Here is an 18,418-nt window from a genome sequence, read left to right on the forward strand (position 1 = left end):
CTTCCCCCACTCCCCTGCCCTAGACAACCTCTAATCCACTTTCTGTCTCCTTAGACTTGCCTACTTTGGACATTTCATATAAATGGCATCGTAGAATATGTGTCTTTTGTGACTGATTTCTTTCACTTAGCATAATGCTTTTGAGGTTTATCCATATTATAGCATGTATGAGTGTTTTATTCCTTTTTATTGCCAAATAATATTCCATCATATGGAAATATCACATTTTATTTACCATTTCAGCAGGTGATATACATTTGGGTTGTTTCTACTTTTTACCTATTATGAATAATGCTGCTATGAACATTTATGTACGAATTTTTGGGTGGACATACGTTTTCATTTGGGGTGTGGGCATAAACCTAGGAGCAGGATTACTGGGTCATATTGGAGCTACGTTTAACATCTTGAGGAACTTCTAAACTATTTTCCAAAGTGGCTGCATCATTTTACATTCCCATCAACAATGAAGGTTCCAGGTTTCTAAATTATTGCCAGTGCTTGCTATTAGTATTTTTTATAATTGCTATTCTAGTGGGTGTGAAGCAGTTTCTTATTGTGGTTTTGATTTGCACTTCTGTAATGACTAATGACTAATGTTGAGTTTCTTTTTATGGGCTTCCTAGCTATTGTATATCTTATTTGGAGAAATGGCTATTCAAAAATGTTGCTTGTTTTTTGACTGACTTATTTGTCTTTTTATTATTGAGTTGTAAGTGCTCTTTATATGTTCTGGATATGAGCCCCTTATAAAATAAATGATTTCCAAATATTTTCTCCCAGTCTGTGGGTTGTCTTTTATTTCTCTTGATGGTGTCTTTTGGAAGCACAAAAGTTTTAAATTTTGATGAAGTCCAACTTATCCATCTCTTTTATCACTTGTGCCTTTAGTTTCACATCTGAAAAATCACTGACTAATCCAAGATCACAGAGATTTACTCTTAGATTTTCTTCTAAGAGTGTTACAGTTTTAGTACTTACATTTAGGTCGCCTTTTTAATTAAAATTTTGTCTGGTTCAAATTAATTTTTGTGTGTGGTTTGAGGTAGGGGTCCAACTTCATTCTCTTGCATGTGGATATTCATTTGTCCCAGAATGATTTCTTAAAAAGACTATTCTTTCCCAAGGAATTGTCTTGATCCCTTTGTCAAAAATCAGTTTGCCATAAACGTTAGAGTTTATTTCTGGACTCTCAATTTATAACATTATCTGTCTTTATGTCAGTACCGTATTGGCGTATGTCCTTATGCCAGTGCCATACTATCTTAAATACTGAGGCTTTGTAGAAAGTTTTGAAATTGAAAGGTGTGTGTCCACTAACTTTCCCACTAACTTTGTTCATTCTAACAATCTTTTTCAAGATGTTTTGACTGTAAAGTGTAAATTCTAAAAATTGTGTATTAAGGCTGTTTATTTACGTTCTTGGGAAAAATTTTAATTTATTCCAGCTGTGAGTGAGCCATTGCACTATTGTAAGCCAGTAGTTCTCAAAGTGTGGTTGGTGAACCCCTAGGGGTTCCTGAAACCTTTTCAGGGGTCTGCAAGATTAAAATTATTTTCATAATAATACTAAGGTGTTGGTTTTTCATCTGTGTTGACATTTTCACTGATGTCACAAAGGGAAGGACAGATAAAACTGCTGGTGCCTTAGCACAAGTCAGTGCAGTAGCACCAAACTGTACTTGTAGTCACTGTATTCTTCATTGTCAGACACTCTCAGAAGAGAAAACCAGTTTCAACTAAGAATTTCTTTGACAGCTAATGGGAACATACTGTGTAGCTTCGGGAAGGCTACCTAATGCACTGTGGTAACCTAAATGGGAGGGAACTCCAAAAGGGAAGGGATATCTGCATGTGTATGGCTGATTCACTTTGTTGTGCAGTGGAGGCTAACACAACATTGTAAAGCAACCATACTGCAATAAAAATTAAAAAAAAAAAGAATGCCTTTGATGAGACAGTAGAAACAGGAAAATTAAAAAAAAATGTAACACATCTTTACCCTGTAGTAAATGTCTCTTTAATATTCTCTGTGATGTGGGAACTGTGCAAAATATGCACGAAACACGTTGGTTACACATGAAAGTACAATGGTTGCTTTGGGGAAAGGCACTGGTGCAACTGGTTGAGTTGTGAACTTATCTATCTCTTTCATGGAATACTATTTTTATTCGAAAGAATGCTAACAGACAAAATATGATTATTCAGACTTGGGTATTTGACAGACATTTTCTCAAACATGAATGAAGTGAGCCTGTTGCTTTAGAGAAAACAACTGACAATGTGTTGCTAATGATAAAATTAGAGCTTTCAAGTGAAAATTAGAATTTTGGGAACACTTGTATCTGCTATCACAAGCTTGACATCTTCCAAACACTTAAGGACTTTCCCAATGAGATGGTAGTGACATTAACAAATGTATTTTAAAACATACTGTGCAATGAATGTGTCAACAGTTGGAAAATCTACATAACCCAATGAATTGATATTTTTCAAGAAAGCAATGCATGCTGTTACATGCACTTGTATTTGAATTTGCTGTCCTCTTTCCATGGTCATAGAGGAGTGAATCAGCTATTGGGGAAAAGGCCTGGAATCATACTGATTGATACATTACATAAATATTTATTGAATGCCTCTCAGGTGCCAGACACAGTGTAAATGCTGGGGATAAGAAGCAAAGGTGAATAAAACACATTTAATCTTTGCCATTATGGAGCATAGAGTCTACTAAGGAAGACATGTGAAATGATTTTAAATTGTTGTAAGTAACATAAAGGAAAAAAATTGGGTGCCGAAATGGAGAATACTAAGGGATGGTCTGTCTCAGAGAAGATGAGCAGCTGACGTTAAAGCCCAGAACTGCCGGATGAAAGGGTGCCAACCTGAGAAAACCTAGTTTATGGGGAGTGAGTGTGTGTGCAGGTGTGAATGTGAGTGCCTGTGGGGATGGGGACGTATGTGAGAGTGTATGTGTGAGGGCAGGTGGGTGCTCACAAAGTGCATGTGTGTGTGTGTGTATGTGTGGAACTGAGAGAAGAATATTGGCACAGCCAGAGTGGAGTGAGTGAGGCAGAGACTCCAGCTCGAGCAGGGCCTTGTACACCATGGGAAGTTCAGATCTGTTCTCAATGTCTGTGAAAAGGCCTCTGTTAGAGGACATTCTATTTACACACTTTTGGAACAGGGTGATGTTCTTGTCCTCTCCGCTCATGACAGATTGAGGAAACCAAGGCCCAGAGAGCTTGAATGGTTTCTTCAGAGTCCTGGGGTGTGTCAGAGGCAGAGTGAGATCAGGAGCTCTGTCCCAGGTTCACTGCTCCTCTTACTCTGCCAGTCAGGGCTGCAGACAAATCGCTTCTGTAGCTGGGTTTCTGCTTAGAGAAGGTACAGTTCTTTTTGTACAAGTTGTCTCAGTGTTCTCAGTGGGGGAGATTGCTCAGGGCTGAGTGCCTTGTAGGTAACAAGCATTCAATATTTGGAATTGTCTCATTGGATACACAGAAATGTCTATTTCTACATATTTTAAAGAAGAGATAATTTAGACTTGGAGAGGGAAGGAGCAGGAAAACTGACATTTCAGAAAGTATTTTCTTGCAAGTAAGGCTTCTGAACTGCTCCAGCCTTCAGCATCCTTCTCTACATAGTGAGGGAGAGAGTTGGACTAAGTGCTCTTTGGAGCCCTTCTAGGCTTAACAGTCAGTGAATATACAAGGCCAGGGTGTGGGTTTCTGAAACCACGGTTTTGATCACTTGGGGTTCTTTCAGCATGGGCTTTATGCACGCTGGGTTTCAGTGAGTGGAGGTTGCTGGGTGTGCCTTCCAGGCACTGTACTTTGAACAACATGGGTTTAAATTTCGAGCGTCCACTTATCCATAGATTTTTTTTCCCACTAAATAAGCACTACAGTGCTACTTGATCCTAGGTTGGTTCAATCCGCGGGTTCAGAACCATGGATATGGAGGGCCAACTATAAAGTTATACATGGATTTTTCGGCTGTCCAGAGGGTCAGTGCCCCTAACCCCTGCTGTTGTTCAAGGGTCAACTATATAAATAAAGGTCAGGGGGAGGGGGAGGGAGCATGAATTGGATGTGTGTGCAATGCGATTTTAAGCAGGGAAATTTAGGAAGGTGTGTTGAGAAGGTGACACTTTAGCAAAGATTTGGAGGATGGTAGGGTGCTAGTCATGAAGATATTGGGGGGAACTTTCCAGGAACAGGGGAAAAGCCCTAAGTGGGTTCCTGGTGAGTATGAGGAAGGGCAGGAAGGCCAGCATGGCTCGAGAGAGGAGATTGAGGCGAGCACAGAAGGAAATGAAGTCAGGGGAATGCTGGAGACAAAACTGTGAGGGCCTCATGGGACCTTGACCCCAACAGAAACAGGAGCCATTGCTGGGCTTTGAGCAGGGGACAGACATGAGCTGAAGTGTCTGAACAGGATCACTTTGGCTGCAGTTCAGGGAGCAGACCGAATGCGGGCAAGGGAGGAAGCGGGGAGGTTAGGAGGTGATTGCAGTGATTTAGGACAGAGAGGATGGTGGGCTGGACCCAGCAGGTAGCAGCAGAGGTCATAAGATATAGTTTGATTCTGGATATATTTTGAAGGTAGGGCAGGTAATATTCCCTTGCAGAATGGATGTGCAGTGAAAGAAAAAGAGAAGAGTCCAAAAGACTCCAGAATTTTTGGTCTGAGCAATGGGGAGGTTGGAGGATGGAGCTGCCATGAAATAATGGGGAAGTCTAGAGTTGACGCAGGTTTGGAAGGGAAGATAGGAGGTCTGCTCCAGACAGGTTGCGCTTCAGATGTCTGCTAGACACCCAAGTGGAGCTTCAGAGTAAGGCAGCTGGCTCTAGCAGCCTGAAGTTAGGGAGATGTCTGCGCTAAAGACAGATCAGGAATTATCAGCGTGTAGATGGCGCACCATCTCCAGAGTCATAGAACCTAAATGCCATGGGAGAGGGAGTGAGGACGGAGCAGAAAAGTCCCGGGATTTAGCTGCGGGTCACCCCAGCATGAAGAGGTAGAAGAGAAGAGGAGGTCCAGCCTGAGGAGGAGGGACCTGTGAAGCAGGAGGAGGGCCAGGAGAAGGCGGCGTGCTGGAAACCAAGTGAAGATAGCGCTTCAAAGAGGAGGAAGAGGGTTTCCCTGGTGGCGCAGTGGTTGAGAGTCCGCCTGCCAATGCAGGGGACACGGGTTCATGCCCCGGTCCGTGAGGATCCCACATGCCGCGGAGCGGCTGGGCCCGTGAGCCATGGCCGCTGAGCCTGCGCATCCGGAGCCTGTGCTCCGCAGCGGGAGAGGCCGCAGCGGTGAGAGGCCCGCCTACCGAAAAAAAGAGGAGGAAGAGCTCCACTGTGTCAAATACTGCTGGGAAGGCAAGTGAAAGGGGACTGAAAACTGACCATTGGGCTTAACAAAATGAAGCCCTTGACGAGCCATTTCTGTAGAGTGTGGGGCAAAAGCCATATTGCAGTTTCAGAGAGAATGGAAGGAGAGAAATTGGAGTATAGACATCTCATTTGAGGAGTTTTGACATAAAGCAAAACAGAGAAATGGGGGAAATGCCTGGAGAAGGAGTCTCGTTTTCTTTTTTTAAGCTGGGGAGGGTAGAAGCATGTTTATATGCTTATGGGAATGGAAAAAATTGGGGATGAGGTGGCGGGCTGGGGAGGGATGCAGAATTGCTGGAGCTGATGTCTTTGAGTTGGTGAGAGGCACTCCTTAAAATCCATGTTGCAGTTTGCTCTTTGCTGAAGCTCTGGAGGCCTAACCCTCGTACCCAAACTTGGAGGAGAGTAATGTTTAAAATGGAGAGCAGATTTAGCACACTATCGTGTGACAGAAGAATGGCATTTTTCACTTGCTCTGGGCACGTCTTCTCTCCTCGCAAGGCACATCAGCTTGAAGGCAGAAGATTGCTTGGTTAGATAGGATTTTATAACTCCCCTAACTCCTACCCCGAATCTGAAATCACATTTCCTTCCAGTAAGACTTTTGCCTTGCTGATCTAGTGCTGTCTCTCTCAAAGGAGCTGACATCAGGCCTCCAGAATCAGCATACCGTAATTCTGCAACAATAAGCACTGACAAATGATTCATCGTTATCTCTCCTTTTTCAGCAAGTGGTCTGTCTCTCCTGTCTCTTTTCCTCAGACATACTGGTGATAACAGAGAGGATTAGATTACAACAGAATAGCTTTCTTCAGCTATTTCTCAATCTCTAGGATGCCCTTTGGAGATACTGTCTGATTTGTTCTTCTCAAGTCTATTTAGCGGGCTCTTGACAACTCCCTCCCTTTGGGTGGGATGCTTGGGTAACCCCTGTGCACCCGTTGAAAGTTGCTGCTTCCAGTTTCATTCTTAGAAGACAGACAGCTCTTTTTTTTTTAAAAAAAATTGAGATATAATTCACATAGCATAAACCTGGCTATTTTAAAGTGTACAATTCAATGGTTTTTCGTATATGCACAGGGTTGTGCACCCATAACCATAATCTAATTCCCAAAGATTTTCATCACTCCCAAAAAGGAAACCCCATAACCATTAGCAGCCACTCCCCAACCCCCACTTCCTTCTACCCCTTGGCAAATACCCATTTACTTTCTGTCAATAAATTTGCTTACTCTGGACGTTTCCTTTAAATGGAATCATACATGTGGCCTTTTCTGTCTGGCTTCTTTCACTTAGAATAGTGTTTTCAAGCTTTAGCTGTGTTCAGCCATGTTCATACATGATACCATGTATCAGTACTTCATTTCCTTTTATGGCTGAATAACATTCCATTGTATAGACATACTACATTTTGTTTATCTGTTCATTAGTTGTAGACTTTGGGTTGTTTCTACTTTTTGGTTATTATGAACGATGTTGCTATAAACATTCATATACAAGCTTTTGCGAGGACACGGATTTTTGCATGTGCCCAGGAGTGGGATTGCTGTGTCATATGTTAACACAATGTCTAACCTTTTGAGGAACAGCCAAACTTTTCCACAGTGTCTGTGCCATTTCACATTCCCATCAGTGTTGTACGAGGGTTTCTCTACATCCTCGCCAACACTTGTTATTGTCTGTTTTTTGACGACAGCCATCCTAGGAGGTGTGAGCTAGGAGGACGGGACCACTCAACTTCAGATTTTGGGGGCACCTCCCATTAGACCCTTTTATGTTACTGTTTACAGATGTGAAAATGGAGGCACAGACTAATTCCCTGCTCAAGGTCTTATACTGTCCAGTGATGGAATTGGTGTCTGACTTGTGGACCAGTGATTCTTTCCACCAGGCTGTTGTGATGTCTGTGGCATTCTAGTCAGGAATCTGAAATTTTTATTGGTCTGTCTAAATACAGGGAAGATCTCAGCAGGAAGGCTCTGAGGGCTAATTGTGAGGTCTGCTGGGAGTGTGAAATATTATTTATCTTTTCCCCCATCACCTTCCCAACACAGTAGACAGCCTTACTCTGTTATGTGTTCTTCAGAACCTGAAGCAGATGTCCTCTTATTTATGGATTTCTCCTAGTTTTCTACTAGACTTCAAATATTTTGAGGGCAGTGGTCATGTCTCAGTATTTATAAATCTGGACGCAATGACTGGTACATGGTGGGCCCTCAGGAAATGTTTGAGGAATTAAATTGGATAAATCACCCAGGATTATTAGAGAATGAGTTTATTATAAATCAACTCTTTGGAGAAAAACACAACAAAAAGATGAGATACAAATGGTAGGTGATAAAAAAGCCACTTTCCTTTATTACATATCACAATCTATTAAGAATAACATAGAACTAGACGCAGACGTAGAGAATGGACATGTGGACATAGTGGGGAAGGGTAAACTGGGACAAAGTGAGAGAGTGGCATGGACACATATACCCTGCCATGTGTAAATAGATAGCTAGTGGGAAGCAGCCTCATAGCACAGGGAGCTCAGCTTGGCGCTCCGTGATGATCGAGAGGGGTGGGATGCTGGTGGTGGGAGGGAGGCTCAAGAAGGAGGGGATATATGTATACATACAGCTGATTCACTTTGTTGTACAGCAGAAACTAACACAACATTGTCAAGCAATTATACTCCCCCCAAAAAAGAATAACATAGAATGAAGCTTAGTGCTTGCATGTATAAATTGATTAGCTAAGGCAAAATACATATCAAGATACTGGCTGGACTGTGGCCTATTGGTCTATGAAATTTTAGTCTACTTATAATTAATAAATGATGCAATTGTCCTGAACTATCTCTAACCTCAAATTCCAAATTTTCCAACTATCTAAAACACACATTGCATCTTTCCCACTGTATTTATAATTAGAGTTTTTGTAAAAAGTTAAACTATACAGAAGCATAGAGTAGGAAGTGAAAAATCCCTCTTTATCTCTGTCCTTATTCCAACATGGAATAGAATATCAGGCTCTAAATTCCTAAGGCCACAAATATTTTGTAGTTTCATTTGGAAGAAAGAAGAATATTCTAAATTTCCCTGAGACTGACTTCCTTTTACGGATGAACACAAAAGTGACAATCCTCAAATTCTGAATAAAACAGAGAATCACTGAACTGGGGAACTTTTTCTCCAGGGACATCTCTTGCCATGGATAGAGAACATGTGATGAATCAGTCTTCACTAGTCGTGGAAGAGTGAAGGCAGGAGGTTATTTCTTTCATTGCTAATTTTATTTCAGACAGACTGTCATTTGTACATGAGGTTAAGAGGGTTGTGAGGTGTTTCTTCAGATAGGTCAAGTTAAAACACCCTTTACTTGGTTACCTCAATTTTCTACTTTGAAGAAGAAATGTTATATTGCTCCTGCAATGGTTTTCTTTATCCAGTTGAGGTATTTTTTGGTAAGGAGAATGTAGATGCCAGGTTTCTGGGGGTTACCACACTTCCCAAAGGAAGTGACACCTCTGAAAACGTTATCACATATCAGAGGACTTCCAGAATCCCCCTGGAAAAGAAAGTCATATGTTTTAAACAAGAGTGCTTTCCAAAGATATTTACTTACCTTTTTAGTCATTCATTTATTCACTCATTCGCTCACACATTGTTTCTCTCTTTCCTTTTTAAAGGCTAATTTTATATCTCTTTTTATTAATTGTCTGCCCTCAGCATCAATTAACACAGATTTGTTTATATTTTCCGATCATTTTCATTTTGCAAAAGGCAATTCTGGAGAAGATGTACAAACTCATTTTCATCAGTAAAACAAAGAAAGAATAACAAAGGAAGCCTTTAAAATAATTGTGAAAATAATTGTCTCCTTCAGTTGACCTGTATCCCCTTTTCTTGGTCAGTAGATGTTAGCGGAAAAAACTGAATGTAGGCGCTGCCTGAAGGCATGAGATGGGATCTGAGCTACTCCCTGCTCTGAAGGAGGACATGGGTTAAGCCGTCTCAGACCAAGGAGTACTTGTGATAGTTCAATTTTTAGGGATCTTTTCCAGTTTTCATCAGCCCTCATTTCATATTCTCTCTGACCTTGCAAACCACTTCTGGATCATGAGTTCCAAATAGGGCCAAACTGTAGTCAAGCCCATGGAGAGGCAGAACAACGCAGGAGTTGGGAATCAGATGGCCCCAGTCTAAGTCCAGGTCCTCCCCACTGACAGTCGAGTTATCTAACTTGGGGAAGTAACTTTCTAAGCCTTAATTTCCCTATCTGTAAAATAGAGTTGGTAATAATAGTGTCTATCCCATGGGGCTATTTGAGGATCAAGTGGCATAGAGTATAGGACTTGATATAGTTCCTGCCATCTGATAAATGCCCGCTGATGTGATCAGTTCTGAGAGGGCTGAAAAGCATCCATAAGCGGTGGTTAAATGGGATCCTGATTATTAGGAACGAGAGAAGTTTCCCTGGGCAGAATGTTTCCCTTGAGACAAAGGAGCACACACCAGCCCAGTGTCAAGCTGACGTTCTTGCAGGCCTCACACGTAAAAAGTAATAATGACAGTCCGCCATCTTGTTCCTAGGCACTCTATTTAGCCTGATTTCCTATAGCCCCCAAACGGTTAAAATTTTTAATTTACTTACTTCACATGAATCATCTTCACCTTTTCTACCACCAGCACAGATCATACTGAGATCAATAACTGGGTTAAAATTATAGTGCTGGGCATCATTGCATATTTTCCTATCTATCACAGTAATGTTGGCTTCTCTCAAGGCACTTGAAATTTTGCACGTGTCTTTTCTGGTGCTTCCCCATCCTGCCACATGACACTTGGTGTGGGGTTTGACATCGTCTCCTGTTTTCGGTAGCCGAAGTATTCCTACAGCTTTGGTCATAGTTGCTTTACCATCCAGCTAGAAAAGAGGCAGGAGATGCAGTTTTAGGGAAGGACAACAGTAACCAAACCCAGAAAACAGCGCTGACTGAAATAGATATCTTGCTTATTTAGCATGTTCTTACGAAGGACGTGGCCGAAGTCCTGTTCCAACCTAATTGACCATCAGTTACTGATTTTTTAAAAGTCACGGCACACCTTTTCATGCATGTTTTGCTAGACTAGTCTAGATAAACTTCAGTCCAGTTGACCTGTCAGTGATGAAATTATGTTGGTGGTGGCTGACAGCTCTGTGGTTGAAAAGCTGTATTGGAGAGTGCCATCATTATTTTATTCAGGTGGTCTTAGGTTTGTGAACTGACTGGTACTGAGACCAATGGAAGGAAGCCAGGGCTCCAGGTGCAGTGGGGCGGGGTGGGAAAAGGGCCAGTGTCCTCATTTTCCACGTGGAAATGTGGCTTCCCCGCTTCTGAGCAGGTGCTAACCAGCCTAACTGCCTTTGGGGGCTCACCCACGCTCTGCCCTTTTCTTTGACTCACTAAAGCTCTCTTCTTGGCTCACCACCTTGCTTTCTCTCTTTCTGAAAAGTCAAGGCAAGGAGAGCAGGGAGTGTGATCAAGGTTGAGTAGAGGGTAGAGGAAGATAATTCTACTTCTTTCTTTTCTTCTTGCCTCAAGCTGTAGGGAGTCCTGGTGTTACAGACCTTCTAAAAACATAAGAGCACAGCAGCAAAGGCCGCTGTCACATTCCTATCATTGCATTGCTTTCAGGCTCCACTTCCTGACATTAGACAGTTCCCACTTCCTCAGTGCCCACTCTGAGTTGCTGGTGTGCCCAACCCTTACCGTGCTAGCATTTAGAAAGTGAGATGGCCGTAGTCTAAAATCTCTCCATAGAACATGACTTCAAATACCTACATGCAACGTCTCTCCTTCTCTCCTACTCATGCTTTCTCACAGCCTTCATGCTTGTTATCTGGTTGGATGGACAAGGAGACAGGAGAACCCCCAGAAAGGACTTCAGGTCTGAATGAATGGATCAGAATTGGAGTCGGGATGCATATGTTTGTAAGTAGCTCTCCTGGGGTCAGGCACACACAGCAGTGATGAGCACATCGGTAGGTTTTAACCGTGGAAGGTTGACCGCCCGGAGGTCCTGATGCCCTCTTCATGAGTTCTCTAGCAACATCACCCCACTGGCCACAGTGTCAGAGGTGAGGGGGAGTTTCCTGACTTTACTTCAAGACCAAGAACCCCTCGCACCCCCTACTCACCCCACACTATCGTAAAGGTAAGAGTTTTAGTTCCTGAAGGAGACTTGACAACTGCTACCACTTTCTTGAAACCTGAGCGCAGAATCTCTTCTCTTGATGACCTTTGCCACTGTCTGGCTTAATTCCATCCCTTATCCAAAATTATTCAGGAAATATTTATGGAGGGCCTGCTATGTACTAGGAACTATACTACCTGGTACAGGGCATACAAATAAAAAGACAAAAATATCTGTTCTTTGAAGCTTACATTCCAGCGAGGGGGGCAGACAAACAAACTAAGGTACATCAGAAGTGCGTGCTGTCCATCATCAGATGCATGGATAAAGAAGATGTGGCACATATATACGATGGAATATTACTCAGCCATAAAAAGAAACGAAATTGAGTTATTTGTAGTGAGGTGGATGGACCTAGAGTCTGTCATAGAGTGAAGTAAGTCAGAAAGAGAAAGACAAATACGGTATGCTAACACATATATATGGAATTTAAGGAAAAAATAATGTCATGAAGAACATAGGGGTAAGACGGGAATAAAGACACAGACCTACTAGAGAATGGACTTGAGGATATGGGGAGCGGGAAAGGTAAGCTGTGACAAAGTGAGAGAGTGGCATGGACATATATACACTACCAAATGTAAAACAGATAGCTAGTGGGAAGCAGCCGCATAGCACAGGGAGATCAGCTTGGTGCTTTGTGCTTTGTGACAGCCTGGAGGGGTGGGATAGGGAGGGTGGGAGGGAGACGCAAGAGGGAAGAGATGTGGGAACATATGTATATGTATAACTGATTCACTTTGTTATAAAGCAGAAACTAACACACCATTGTAAAGCAATTATACTCCAATAAAGATGTTAAAAAAAAAAAAAAAAAGAAGCGCGTGCTGTGGAGAAACACCGCAGGAGGGAAGTAGGCCAAGGAGTGCCCTCTACTGGACAGGGGAGGGAATTGCCTTTCCCTGCCCAGGGAGCGGGACTGGAGGGAATTAGAGTATGGGTGAGGAGGGTTGACCCGAGAGAGAGGCCCAGCCTGAGAGTCTCAAGGCAGATAGTATGGGGGTCACTGATAAGTACTGGGGAGCAGGGAATGTGGGGAGTTTGCCGGAAACACATGGCACTCTAGGACCCTGTCTTTACTCCTACTGATGAGGGTGTGTGGATCCCCTGAGCATCCTCTTGACTCCTGCTAGGGAAGCTCCTCATCAAGCCCCTTTGGACAAGCGTGAACCTCAGCTCACACTCTGCCTTCCAGTTCTGCCTTTTCTGTTATACTTTCTGCACAGCAGCCAGATAATCCTTCTAAAAACAAGTCTGATCATGTCACTGCCCAGCTTAAAACACTTTCCCATTTCCCCATAAAGTTCAAACTTCTTCCCATGGTTCACAATATGTGGGTCCCCGCTTTCTCAGATCTCATGCTAACTTCCCTTTCTTCCCTTCTTCCAAATGCATTTTCCAGAAAGACTCCTCTTATACACACTGCTCTTCCTGCCCAAAAGGCCCTTTCCTCCTTCTTTCCTACTAACCCCTGCACCTTCTCTAAGAAAGCTTCCCTGACCGCCTGGACACACCATGTGCTCCCGTAGAGTCCCCGTCTTAGTCATCTCCATCACCGATGAGTCACATACCACCAGATCAGAGCTGTTGATATATGTGTCTGTCTCTCCCACTAGACTGTGAACACTTTGAGAACAGAACCTATTTATCTTATGAGGAAGAGAAAAGCTTACTGGCACTCACAGCTGGGCCACAATTTTTCCTGTTGATCATGAACACTTGTCATAGAGCACCAATATCAGACAGGGTGAGCCTCAAGAAGGGAGCAAAACCCAGGCCACTCTGCAGTCAGGTTTGAGTACAGGCAAAAGCAAGGTCATTGTGCCCACCACAAAAATGACCAAGCGCCCCCTATAGGCTAAAACGAGTGATTGCTGCTTCTTATCAATCACAGATTTAGCCTCCTAGATAAGTAAGATTCACTGAGATACTCAGTCATAGAATTACCCCACTTCCTGACAACAGTCAGTTCAGAGCAAACTCCTACTTCCTAGAACCCTCCCCCTCATCCGACAAATCCTAGGATAAGCCCCATCTAACACTCTCTTACTGAGCCACCCTATGGTTCCTCATGGTGTACAGTCTCCCTTGCTGAGCAAGAATCAATAAATGCAATGTGGTTTGTCTGCAGTTGAGTTGCTGGTGGCATTACCACTTTGGATTGACAGGTCTTACCACAGTAGGACTTCTGTCAATATCTGTTAAATTGAACTGAATTCCAAGAGGGTGAACATCTGTACAATTGCGCTGGGTCCCATCTGTACTTCTTACCCTTACATCCTGGCATTAGCCAACCACTGGCTATGAGGCCAGTGTGTAAAAACTAGTTTCAAGTTAAACTGATCAAATTTCAAAATTTTGCAATTTCAAAATAGTTATTGAAAAAAAACGCCATATTTACCTGAAGGAGTTGAAGATCCCCTTCAAATGTCTGTGGATTGAAGCATGGATGGGGAATTGCCTTTTTAATGGAAAATACTTGGTCATATTTCTCTTTATGGGAGGTAGAGTGGGCCCCAAGAATAACTCGAGGATTGCCTTTCCTGGAAAAAAACAAGGACGATGTATCATTTATGTGAGAGAATAGATGAAATTAAGCATGAACTTAATTTATTAAATCTGACCAGTTATTTCAGATGGTTTCCTATTTATAAACAAGCACAGCAAGGCAGGGGGGAATTTATGAGGTTTTTTTCTTTTGGTGTTTTAGTTACTTTTTATTTGTTTATTTATTTATTTTGCGGTACGCGGGCCTCTCACTGTTGTGGCCTCTCCCGTTGCGGAGCACAAGCTCCGGACGCGCGGGCTCAGCGGCCATGGCTCACGGGCCCAGCCGCTCCGCGGCATGTGGGATCTTCCTGGACCAAGGCACGAACCCGTGTCCCCTGCATCGGCAGGCGGACTCTCAATCACTGCGCCACCAGGGAAGCCCTGTTTTAGTTATTTTTACCTAAAACTCCCAAGACGTGTTATCTTAGGTGCTTCAGCTTCACATCTTTTCAAGGAAGAAGCAACAGGAGAGAAATCCCAGGTCTTCCGGCAGAGGCAAGAGCGTTGGTTGGCAAGGCCTGGAGAGGTATGCTTGGGTGCTGACCAAAGAGGACTGCTGCAGGAAGAGGAGCTGCCAGTGTCTCCATCTGCCTTGGATTTGTGGAATCAACACCTAATGGAAGAGACTCAACCCAAGACCTAGAGACTAAACCTAAGAGTGAGAGCAGAGGTAGTGGGTTTGCTTTTCTGTGTTTCAGGGAGACCGTGTACCTTGCTTAAGTCTTCAAAGATGACAAAGATGGGGCTTCCCTGGTGGCGCAGTGGTTGAGAGTACACCTGCTGATGCAGGGGGCACGGGCTCGTGCCCCGGTCCGGGAAGATCCCACATGCCGCGGAGCGGCTGGGCCCGTGAGCCATGGCTGCTGAGCCTGCGCGTCCGGACCCTGTGCTCCGCAACGGGAGAGGCCACAACAGTGAGAGGCCCGCGTACCAGAAAAAAAAAAAAAAAAAGATGACAAAGATGGAATAGAGTCAGGCTTTTAATAGGTAAGACTGAAGAAATGAATCAACTTTATAGTGAAATTTTAAAGCTGAATCTAAACACACACACACACAGGAGCGAATAAACCGCTAGCCGCCAAGTCTAGTTTGTGAACCTAATGATAGCTAATCTGGGAGAGGTGGGTGCAAGCATTTCTTGATTTGCCGGACAGACTTTGCACCAAGTGGGTCTGTTAATCAAAAGTGCCAGTGGTGATCTTCACAGTGTACATTGTGCTGAATTTCCTACTTGATAAATTCTCATTTGATACAACAACGTAATGCAGATCTCTTTTGATCTTCTTTGTGGGAAGCTAGTTTTTAAGTCTCTTCTTTTATTCATGTAATTTATGCAAAAGTGAGCAGGGAAATAGTAGGTACCAACAACAGGTACTGTTAAAGAAAACAGCAGCATATCCTTGTGATAAACGTTATTTTGACTTTCAAATCACAATTAGGAAAAACATTAGTTTGAACCATAGGAAATGGCTATTTTGTAAAGTCAAACAGTTAAATATCAGTAATTTCTTACGGTTCAATCTAATATGTAGCAACATGGGACAAAACTAATTATATAATATTAAGTAAATCGCTTGTAATCATAGAGAACACTTAACTTGCTCAACTGTGTAAAATATACTTATGGAAAAAGCCTGCAACAAAATATAGCAAAACATTAACAGTGATTGTGTGAAGTTGATAAGATTATGAGTGCTATTTCTCACCATTTTTTTTCAAAATGTTGATAATATTGGTATTTATAGCGAAAAATATTTTTAAATAATATGAGAAAATGGTCATGTATTTCAATTTTATTCTATAGGATCTGGCCTTTGCTTATAGAGATAAACTTAATAATAGTACATATCAGTGAATGTGCTTGTGTACTTTCTTCTCCATCCCTACCTAATTTTGGTTTTGGACTTCATTTTCACAGCCCCTGTCCCCCCCACCCCACCCCGCAAACTGCCTGAGAATGAGAGGAGCTCAGAATTACTTACAGGTCACAGTGAGCAGCTGTTAACACCCAGTTTTCTTTGATCAAAGCCCCTGCACAGACTTTCAGCCCTTTGATTAGAGCCATGTAGCGTCTTGTGTGAGGTGGTACTTCTTTTCCTCTTATAATTCCCTCACAGGATACTGGAAAAACTAAAAGAGTGATCCAGAGTGAAATCCTATCTTACCAAGTCATGCTTCCCTCTGAAAAGTTCTGATATAACGAATAGATCGAGATCGAGTACATAGATGTGCACTCTGCGTCAGGGAGAGAAGATCGAAGCAGTCCAGGTGGCACAGAGTTTTTAAAATTTTCCATGACAGCTCTGTATAATAGCATCTTGAACTTAAACAATCTTCTCTTCCTCAAGAATGCAAAACACCTTTAACATAATGTCTGTCTCCTTCCTATCCCTAGGAGGTAGAAAATGTCAGGCAATAGAGTCTCTTTTCTTAAAGCTCAAAAAGCAAAAAGATTAAAGACTTAACATCACACAGTAAAAGCAGATTGGGGAGAAACCCCATTCTCCTGTTTCTGCCTTTACTAGTCTGTTCACTTCCTATTACAGGCTGCATTTTCTCAGTCTTGGGTGGGACACTGTGTTATTGACCTTAAAAATCTCACAGTGTTCCATGGTGAGATTATTATTTGGAATGATGGTTTGGTAAGTTATATTAAATTCAAAGAAAAAAATCAACAACTATAGTAGCAATAATAATGAAAGCATCTATGATTTACCAGGCACCGGTTAGTTTCAGACACTGGTTCTGATGTTTGCTACAATGCAAGGTGGGTGTTATTATTCCCATGTAGAGATAAGGAACATGAAGTTTAGACAGGGCAATTACCTCACCCAAGTTTGCACAACTAATAAATAGCAAAGCAGTCTTCTAATACAGTTCCGCATCATGAAAAATCATATCCTTTCCATTGTGATGTACTGTTTGCCTAAAGTAGTGGCTCTGTACCTTTGTTAGTTTTGAAATATAGAGCCATTTGAGAATCTGATATAGTACAGACACACAGATGCATGTAAATATTTGCATACAGTTTTGGGAGAGTCACAGACTTCTTGATGCCCATCCATGGCCTTGAAGGAGCTCATGGATCCCACATTAAGAATCCCAGCTCTGAAGGTATCATTGAGCTATAAGATATCATAGTGTGTGGTTAAGAACCTGAACTCTGGGTTCAAATCCCAGCCCTACTACTTACTAGTTGATGACTTTAGTAAGTGGACTTAACCTCTCTGTGCCTTGGTTTCCTCATATATGAAATGGGCTGATAACAATGATACTTGAGAAGAGTATAAGTAAACCACATAGAATACTGCTATACTTCATTGTAAGTTTTATGCAGTGTTGGTGCGCGCGCGCGCGCACACACACACACACACACACACACACACACACACACACACTTCATTAGAGTATTTTACATTGATGTTATTGCTTTCTTCACCACCCCCACTGCTGGAAATAGGCACTCACAAATACCTTCTGAAAACCAAAGTTTTAAGATTTATCTGAGAGCTATGACTACTCAGTTGTATCTGTATGACTGAGCCCTCCAGTTAATAAGTAATCTATCCATCCCCAATTTAATGGCTTTGTTGGTTTTTCACTTGAAGGTTGAGCTCTGTAGATCTGGCCTGAATTTATGATAACCTCCAGATATAGTTAATGCTTTCATATTTTTGCTGTAGACACAATAGAGTATGTTTTCATCTTAAAAAGCCAATATACCATTTAGATAGCAAAGAAAAAACGTAACATGAAAAATTATTGGAAATTAAGTTGTGATTTCTTTTTCCCTTTTACACAATATTAAACAAAAATTAAAGCAATATAAAAGTCTATTTTCTTATAAGCAAAACTAAAAAGCATATGGAAATATGTCTTACCTCCAGGAATTAGAAGGAGACACATGCCAGTGGGAAAAGAGAAAAGGAAAGGAATTTTCATGGCTTCTGTTACTCACATATGGAGACTATTTAGTTTCAGGTACTGACTTAGTCATATATAATGAAACACAAAGGATGTGGGTTCTTTCTTTTTATCTTTCTCTGCTATGTGGCTAAAGAGTTTGGTATTTTATTACTGGAAAACATAGCTTTATTTTAGAGATGGTGTGGTTACTTATTTGTTTCACATTTCCTTCAGGGTTAGACCTTTCCTACCTTAAAGGGTAAATGTGAAGCCATGGGGACTGTTTCATTTTTATTTACTATTATTATTTTTAATACATCTTTATTGGAGCATAATTGCCTCACA

The 18,418-nt window shown here is 42.1% G+C and overlaps 1 protein-coding gene across 1 annotated transcript; it reads right to left on the bottom strand.

The window, feature by feature from the left end:
• Window positions 1–8,430: 8,430 nt before the first annotated feature.
• On the bottom strand, window positions 8,431–18,146 carry LOC113617547 (granzyme A). The gene is made up of 5 exons (XM_027101122.1): window positions 18,049–18,146; window positions 16,150–16,297; window positions 14,019–14,160; window positions 10,035–10,307; window positions 8,431–8,948 (listed from the first exon to the last, which is right to left on the bottom strand). The coding sequence occupies exons 1-5, from the start codon at window positions 18,107–18,109 to the stop codon at window positions 8,796–8,798; spliced, it is 777 nt and encodes a 258-aa protein (XP_026956923.1). The 5' UTR covers window positions 18,110–18,146; the 3' UTR covers window positions 8,431–8,795.
• Between the last annotated feature and the right edge of the window lie 272 nt (window positions 18,147–18,418).

Source organism: Aethalodelphis obliquidens, unplaced genomic scaffold, assembly GCF_003676395.1.
Source record: "Aethalodelphis obliquidens isolate GAN/ISIS:26980383/991018 unplaced genomic scaffold, ASM367639v1 scaffold4, whole genome shotgun sequence".
Classification (NCBI taxonomy): domain Eukaryota; kingdom Metazoa; phylum Chordata; class Mammalia; order Artiodactyla; family Delphinidae; genus Aethalodelphis; species Aethalodelphis obliquidens.

Coding starts and splice junctions, on each gene's coding strand:
- LOC113617547 (XM_027101122.1), bottom strand. CDS start 18,109: ATGAAAATTCCTTTCCTTTTCTCTTTTCCCACTGGCATGTGTCTCCTT. Junction 14,161..16,149: donor ACAGCTGCTCACTGTGACCT/GTAAGTAATTCT, acceptor GTTTTTTTCCAG/GAAAGGCAATCCTCGAGTTA. Junction 10,308..14,018: donor GGGATCTTCAACTCCTTCAG/GTAAATATGGCG, acceptor CCTCTTTTCTAG/CTGGATGGTAAAGCAACTAT.